General features: G+C 44.0%; 1 protein-coding gene across 1 annotated transcript in view; it reads right to left on the bottom strand.

Moving 5' to 3' along the window:
• The window catches only part of LOC112231372 (ephrin-B3), a 37,575-nt gene extending 29,870 nt beyond the window's left edge, over window positions 1-7,705 (bottom strand). The window contains exon 1 of the mRNA XM_024398108.2: window positions 6,672-7,705. Coding sequence (XP_024253876.1) covers window positions 6,672-6,820 — 149 coding nt within the window. The 5' untranslated portion in view covers window positions 6,821-7,705. The remainder of the gene's footprint in view (window positions 1-6,671) is intronic.
• Between the last annotated feature and the right edge of the window lie 841 nt (window positions 7,706-8,546).

Below are 8,546 nucleotides of genomic sequence, written 5' to 3' on the forward strand. Positions count from 1 at the left end.
TGTGTGGGTGAACACCCAGGTCTGTGATACAGGTCAGTCTTCGACGTCCATCCATGTCTGAGGACATCAGAGAGATGAAGTGGAAACCAGCCACTAGGGGCAACAGTGAGCGCTGTTACCTTCAAGTAGGTTTTGGTTTTGCTAGGGCATTGTGGATGGGGATGCAGATGGATTTAAGCATCTGCCTCGATTCCAAAGGTTTGAAGATATAATAAAAAGTCATTTTTGTTTTCCCAAACCTTAACCCTTGTACCTTAACCATTCGGAGTTACTGCCTAAAATGAAGATGTCTGAGTTACTGCCTAAAATGAAGATGTCTGAGTTACTGCCTAAAATGAAGATGTCTGAGTTACTGCCTAAAATGAAGATGTCTGAGTTACTGCCTAAAATGAAGATGTCTGAGTTACTGCCTAAAATGAAGATGTCTGAGTTACTGCCTAAAATGAAGATGTCTGAGTTACTGCCTAAAATGAAGATGTCTGAGTTACTGCCTAAACGTAACCTTTAACACTTCGAAATGTGGCGTTTGGAAAACTTTGAAATGTGACGGTTGAGAAACATGGATGACCGTCTAATTCTGACGTGAGGCTGTGAGAGATAGATGGAGTGTAAAGGCGTCCACGTGATTCCCAGCCGAAACAGTTCGCAAGATTCCGTGCATATATTATGCCGACATTTGTGTTCATTTTGGACTTCGGGTAAGGGGTTTTTCAGCTGTTTAGGCACACGTCACTTTTTCGAGGCCAGCCGAATTTCGGGAGCCGAATGCTACGCCCCTTCGTCCGTGATTGGGCAAGAGTAGGGATTCTTCAAAAAAGTCTGTTGTCATTCAACAAGAGACGACTTTTTTTCTTTCAGAAATACTGCACCAAAATGTATTTTGCGCGAATAAGAGCTCCTCGGCAAAAACATAAAAATTAATGACAGATTTCTTGAGTTATCTTAGATTAATTCTGGCTATTTTGAGGAAGTGTATACTGCCTACGGGATCTTCAATAGGAGAACCAGTCCTATTGCCGCTTTTTTTCTCGTTCTTTTCAAGCGAAGGTCTTTTAAGGGAGCACACTCGTTCGGTTCGTCTAGCCGCCAGCCGAACTGAAGCATGCTGACGCCTTAAGCCATACACCTACTACAAAACATGTGAAAGGGAGGAAAGTTCTTTATGTCATGCACCCTTTAACGTATTTACTCATCACTCTTGAATCCTGCCCATATCCCTGGGCAAGAGCTGATGAAACCATTGGATTACTGAAGAGATTCCATCAGATTAGTCTTCTGCCAAGAATCCCAAGCAATGCCGCAAATGCAGCTTCCACCACTAGCCTGTATTCTGACATCCAGTAGTTTATGACTGGTAACATTCTCACTGGTTATGTTTTATTTAATAAATTAGCTCCAGATAGCTCTGTGGCTATTCCTTATGGTAACAATCTCAGGTAAAAGAGGGCACATGGAGAGATGGAGCTACTGAGTAAGTGATAAAAAAATAAATACTTGATGTTAGATGGTTCCTCACCACGAAAGTAGTCTATGGGCCAGGAGAAACTGTAATCCCTGGTTCAGTTTTCCTTAAAACAGCCTCTACAAACTTCAGCCACCATAAGCTACCAATGGAAGCCATACGACATGATTTTTTTATTTTGCTTTGTTTACATGCCCCCAGCACTTCCATTGATTGCTAGCTGTAAATAGTGAACTGCTCCTTTAAGTGCCTTGCTCAAGGACACTTCGACAGATTTTCCACCTTGCCAGCTCGGTATTCGAACCAGTGACCCTTCAGTTACTGGCCCAACGCTCTAACCACTAGGCTACCAGCAGAGAAAGCGAGTGAGCGAGAGAGAGAAAAAAAATCCCCCTCACATACTGCTTTGTTGTCTGACTGACAGTGGTGCACTCCACAAGAGGGGACGGCTGGGTGTGTGTTGAGTAGGAGGATTACCCTCCCTTACTCTCACACCCCTAATCCGAGGTCAAGTGGTACAGCTAATTTGGTGCCGTTACCAAAGTCACCTTCACAAGTCTATGGAAAACTTGTTTGGTCGCACATTCAGTATTTTACTGCAAGCATGCATACATTTCACACCAGCTTGCTCATATACAGACAGCTCGCCTATTCATACACGTCCCAGAGCACTTTCCTTTGCCCTTCTTCATTTGACACTGTTTATTCTCCACAGTTCAATCTAGACTGGAAAATACACAGGTTTAACACAGACACGCCTAGGCATTCATAGTAAACCCCCCCCTCCTCCTCCATCCATCGCACACAGCTGTCTGAGCAGGAGGTGTCACAGGAGGACAGGGGTGGATTTTGTTCCTCACTGGATGAGTAAACAAGGCGAGTCTAAACACTCTGACTGAGACAGCCGCTGAGTGACTGACTGGGAATACACCCCCACACACCCAACAACAATGATACCCACACCCCTAGGAACAACATGCACAAACACAAACAGGCAAGTAAACACACACACACACACTCCTTTCTGACACAGACATCACACTCACTCCAACTCTGAGGGTGTAACACTCTGGCTGTATGTGGCAGTGTAAGGGGGTAATGAGGCTGAACACGTGAAGACGCAGGGACCTCATCCTTAAACTCAGTCTACCCGCTCCTCAGTCTCCTGACACTGTTTCGGTTTCCTTTCTTTTCCCAATCTTTCAAAAGGTTTAATCTGAAACGCTTAGCCCAGCTAACCAGGCTTTTTATCCTCAGCCAATTAGCACGTGATTCATTAAATATTGAGCAGCCTGTGAAGTATTCATTTTGAATGCCCACTTAAGGGGGAAGAGATGTACAGCCACTTCGCCTTACACGACTCTGCCTCAGATGTCAAATCCAAATCAAATCAAAGTTTGTCACGTGCTCCGAATACAACAGGTGTAGACCTTACAGTTAAATGCTTACTAGTCCGGGTAGCCTTTTGATCACCTGTTCAGGAGTCTTATGGCTTGGGGGTAAAAACTGTTGAGAAGCCTTTTTGTCCTAGACTTGGCACTCCGGTACCGCTTGCCATGCGGTAGTGCTCTCGATGTTGCAGCTGTAGAACCTTTTGAGGATCTCAGGTCCCATACCAAATCTTTTTAGTTTCCCGGTTGTTATTCTGGCACCACCCGGCCAGGTGTCTGACCTCCTCCCTATAGGCGGTCTCGTCGTTGTCGGTGATCAGGCTGTTGTGTCGTCTGCAAACTTGGTGTTGGAGTGAACAGGGAGTACAGGAAGGGACTGAGCACACACCCCTGAGGGACTCCAGTGTTAAGGATCAGCGTGGCAGATGTGTTGCTACCTACCCTCACCACCTGGGGGGCCCCCTGCACTCCCTAACTCCACTCACTCATCTTATATCCATGTTTAGAGTGTATGATTTTCTATATCTGTACTGAACATGTTTCTGTATTCATTGCCTGTGTCTGTCTGTTGTGTGTGTTGGTCGTCTTGGCCATCAGGAGTCTGAGGAAGAGCTGTCTAACAGGCCATGAGTAAACCCATTGACCTTTTCATATATCGGAGGAACATTAGATTCCATACGGATGAGAGATTCTCAGCAGTAGCACAGAGCTCACACTCAGTGTGTCCCTCTATCTGGGCCCACTTAAAAAGACTCATCAGACCCAACTCTAGGTTATTTTTCATCTCTCCATCTCGTGGTTGCATCTTTCCATCTCTTCATATTCCCCTCCTTTCACCGGCCACTCTCAACATCTTGACTCTTCTCGATAATTGTACCCCCTTATTGCAACTCACTAAACAAAACCCTCTCATTAATTCATTATTAATGAATTATAGTGACATTTGGGCAGTTTGTTCATGTATCTATTCTGTCTATGGAAACGTAACCTAACAACTACAAGGTGATTTGGGTAGCGAGAGTCGTGTAGGCCTATTTAATCAAACCTTCTTTGATTGTTCAACTGTGTATCTGTGTCTGTCCTCACACGAGCGAGAAATTAAGGCCTAGCTTATGAATTGATGCACAATTACTGCATGCTTGCCAATAGGTGAGAGTCTGGGCTTTGACAAAAGAGGAGCTTGCTTGAACAGCGTTGGACAAATCCAGGCCAAGTTCTCACTGGCTTTCATAATTCCCCATTCGCAAACTCAGCATGAGTCCACGCAGGCGGGAGGGGAGGGTTGAAATCACGGAGGGCACACACGCGACCCTTTATGAGGGTGCAATCATGCATGAAGACCACCCCCTCTCTCACACAAGCATCTGCCATAAACAGGCATTCCCATGCTTAACAACCCAAGTGCGGTCTGCTTGCTCTCTCTACAGCCAGAAAGGTAGACTATAGTTTTACACTAGTCTATATGGAACTATAGGCACAGGACACCAGGGTTGGGCTCATTTCAGAATCTTGGAATTGACCCCCATTCAACTCATGAGTTGAAATTAGAATTGGCCACATCCTACAGGAAGTAGAATTTAATTCAATACAATTTAAATAAATTCCACTCAGTCAGTGTTCACGTGCTACTCAGAACTAGGAAACTCTGAAATGTCCAACTTACTCTAGTAATACATGTGCCTTGTTTGACAAGTAAACACGGCGGAAATTTCAGAGTTTCCTGGTTCCGACTAGCACATGAATGCGCTAATAGAACATGAGTTTAATTCAATCTGACAGGTCACACTTCCAGATACCAAAGAATATACCGTGTATATATACAAAGTATGTGGACACCTTCGGCTATTTCAGCCACACCCGTTGCTGACAGGTGTATAAATTCGAGCACACAGCCATGCAATCTCAATAGACTAACATTGGCAGTGGAATGCCCTTACTGAATAGCTCAGTGACTTTCAATGTGGCACTGTCATAGGATGCCACCTTTCCAACAAGTCAGTTTGTCAAATTTCTGCCTTGCTATAGCTGCCCTGGTCAACTGTAAGTGCTGTTATTGTGAAGTGGAAAAATCTAGGAGCAACAACGGCTCAGCCGTGAAGTGGTTGGCCACGCAACCTCACAGAACAGGACAGACGATTGCTGAAGCACGTAAAAGTCGTCTGTCATCGGTTGCAACACTCACTACGGAGTTCCAAACTGCCTCTGGAAGCAACGTCAGTACAATAACTGTTTGTCGGAAGCTTCATGAAATGGGTTTTCATGGCCGAGCAGCCACTCACAAGCCTAAGATAATCATGCGCAAATCCAAGAGTCGGCTCGGGTGGTGTAATGCTCACTGCAATTGGACTCTGGAGCAGTGGAAACGCATTCTTTGGAGTGATGAATCACACTTCACCGTCTGGCAGTCTGATATATGAATGTGGCTTTGGGGGATGCCAGGAGAACGCTACCTGCCCAAATGCATAGTGTCAACTGTAAAGTTTGGTGAAGGAGGAACAATGGTTTGGGGCTGTTTTTCATGGTTCGGACTAAGCCAATTAGTTGCAGTGAAGGGAAATCGCAATGCTACAGCATACAATGACATTTTAGACGATTCTGTGCTTCCAACTTTGTGGCAACAATTTAAGGAAGGCCCTTTCCTGTTTCAGCATGACAATGCCCCTGTGCACAAAGCAAGGTTCATACAGAAATGGTTGTCGAGATCAGTGTGTAAGAACTTGACTAGCCTGCACAGAGCCCTGACCTCAACCCCATCAAAAACCTTTGGGATGAATTGGAACGCCGACTGCGAGCCAGGCCTAATCACCCAACATCAGTGCCGGACCTCACTAATGCTCTTGGCTGAATTGAAGCAAGTCCCTGCAGCAATGTTCCAACATCCGGTGAAAAGCCTCCCCAGAAGAGTGGAGGCTGTTATAGCAGCAAGGGGGGGGGGTACCATCACCATATTTTTGGTCATGTAGTGTATCACTTTTCTCTGGAAACAAATGTTCACATAATCTTTTAACTAATTGCTTAGAATAGACCATTATATTTCCAGCACAATTTCATTTGTTTGGCTTCTTTTTGAAAGCCACGGGGTCAACTTGAGGGTTGAACTAATGCATTCTGGTAAATAATATATATAATAATGCAAATGTAAGTGATATAATATCTTAAATTCACATTTAATATTTGATATGCATGTACAATTTATGTACAATATTTATAGACTAGGCCTTGAAGTGACATTTGAATTAAATTATATTTCCTTTATTCAAATTAGAATTTTGTATCCCGTTTACTATTTCAATTAAAATTCAAGAATTGAAATTTGATATATTCTAAATTAAGCCCAACCCTGCGGGACACACATCTCTGTGGAATAGAACCCGTGTCCGACTTCGCTGGACATTATGTGCCGGGAGACTCCCATCTTCCTCTCCAATGAAGTCAGTATCCCCACCACCAATATTCACCTCCACCAGCAACAAGTAGCTTAGCCCAGTGTAGAGTTGGATATTGAGTGAACTCATGTCATTAGACCTGAAATCGAAGCTTACAAAATAAGTGTCCCCAAGGTGCGCATGATCCCCATGAGTTGGTAGTTGTATTGTTGCGTTCAGTATGTTTTTCCAAAGGCCACTCTGCCGGACTGCAATGTCACCTAAATAACGCACAGTTATTCGCGTTGACAGCCTGTAAAGACACGGTGTACACGAGTGACATGTATTCAGTCAGTCATAATCAGACAATGTGGGTTTTTTTTTTTTGGGGGAGACGACGACGACTTATAAATACATCTAAACTGGTCTATATGACAGCGTTTAACCACGTACCTCTTGTTCAACGTATTCCAGTAAATAGGTTCCATGTTACCTGCAGCTATTCCCAGTAGATCCACAAGAAAGATAAAAATAAATCCCAAGCCATTACAGCCGTCCCAAAACGCCAAAGCCATCGCTGCTCCTCGGCTCTCTCCTGCCATTTTACCCCAAAAAGTGACGGGGAATCGATTCAGACAAAGAATCGTTTGGAGACTGCGAACGAAGTTCACGAAATCCCTGGAAGCGCGCAGCTATTGTGCGACTTCGGAAACCGCATAAGAAAAAACGTCCCAAAAATCAAACAAACAACATTCAGAGTAGTTGGAATGTGGTTAGAGATACAATGTGTCAACCTCTTGAGTTTAAAGTGCATTAGTGGCAATATTCAGCTTTCTGGTTTAAAATGTGTCCAGCAATTATGGACATTATTGCATGACAAAGCCTATATCTATCATCTCTCCTAATGTCACCTCTCCAGACAAATGCAAATGCGTTGAAGGTCGCGAATATCGGAGTAACCGCATTCTACCACTTTGGAAGCGTAATTTTGGATAGCGGGCGTTTATCTTCATTGGCAAAGTGCCATTGCCTACCTTGCCACGCAGATGCACTGGTTTGCTTGCTCAAATGTCCCTGACTCGTACAGCCTAGTCCAATGTTGTATAAGAAAACATTCGCTGACCCAAGTTGATCGCCTATTCGCTGTGCTCTTGTTGCAGCACTTGAATGCTTAACGCATTAAGGATTTTCCCGCTTTCTCCATTGTTATGCCTTCTGCGTCTTAGCGCACACAAAAAAATTCCCATTCTATCCGTCATTTATCCTTTCCGCTATTATGGCACAATATGGCATTAAAAAAGATCAAGTCAAACTTAGGTCAAACTTCAAAAAGGACAGGCAGTCATTGAATATTGCCATATTAAACATATTGCACCTCGATTAACTCGTTTTTGATCAAAGCCAGTTTCCTGAGAGGTCTCTAATGTTCACTATACTGCTTTATGTTCGTTGCACCCTTCTCTCTCTCAACCTCGTACTATGCTGCACACTGATAGAGTAGCTAGGTATAGGGATGGAGTGCAGTAGCCCATGCTATGCAAGATTACTTGTGTTCCAGAGTGTAGCTCTGGGAGACCCCCTTACTATTATCACCACCCAAACTGATGACATACCCAAATGAAACATGCCCTCTAATCAGTATAACACGAATTGGAACAACTTCCCACATAATGTATGTCCTGCTTTCGCCATTATGGCAGCGACGGGTCGACTTCGGATTGTCTAATACCGACAGTGGCCAAGGAACAGTGAAAGGACATGTAGCCTATAACCAACATATTTTGCCCCGAATATTGTGGCAGATACCGTGTCAAATGTTGGTTAAGAAATGCAAGATGTGCAGTAACAAGCTTGTAGCTCCCCCAGCCGTTATTCTGTAACAGATGCTATTCATTTATAATATAACAATTCAGCAACTAATTTCTAGTAGTTTCATGATTGGAAAAGCAGAAAAGAGAGCGGAGTAGAGTGCAGAGTATAGGACAACAAAACTGAACCTACCATGCCCCCACGTGGGCAACATGTAAAACCGCAGGCAGTGTAATATCACATATTGTACAGTCTTTGGTAATACGTAAGAGGTAAGACCGACCACCAAGAACGTCGGACGTGCGCAGTAGATCACAGCTGAGCGTCGACGAACAGTGGCAATTCAACATGTGGAATCGTCGGGAAAGGACGTCCTGTTAGTCGGTCTTCCCTTTAAAACAATATGTAATAGCGAAGTTATGACAACACATTCATATTGCATTCCACACAGTTTATTTATTCTGTAACACGTCTATTCAAAAGGAAAACTATATACACAATTTCCCCCCCCCCTCCCCA

Source organism: Oncorhynchus tshawytscha, linkage group LG30 (genome assembly GCF_018296145.1).
Source record: "Oncorhynchus tshawytscha isolate Ot180627B linkage group LG30, Otsh_v2.0, whole genome shotgun sequence".
NCBI lineage: Eukaryota > Metazoa > Chordata > Actinopteri > Salmoniformes > Salmonidae > Oncorhynchus > Oncorhynchus tshawytscha.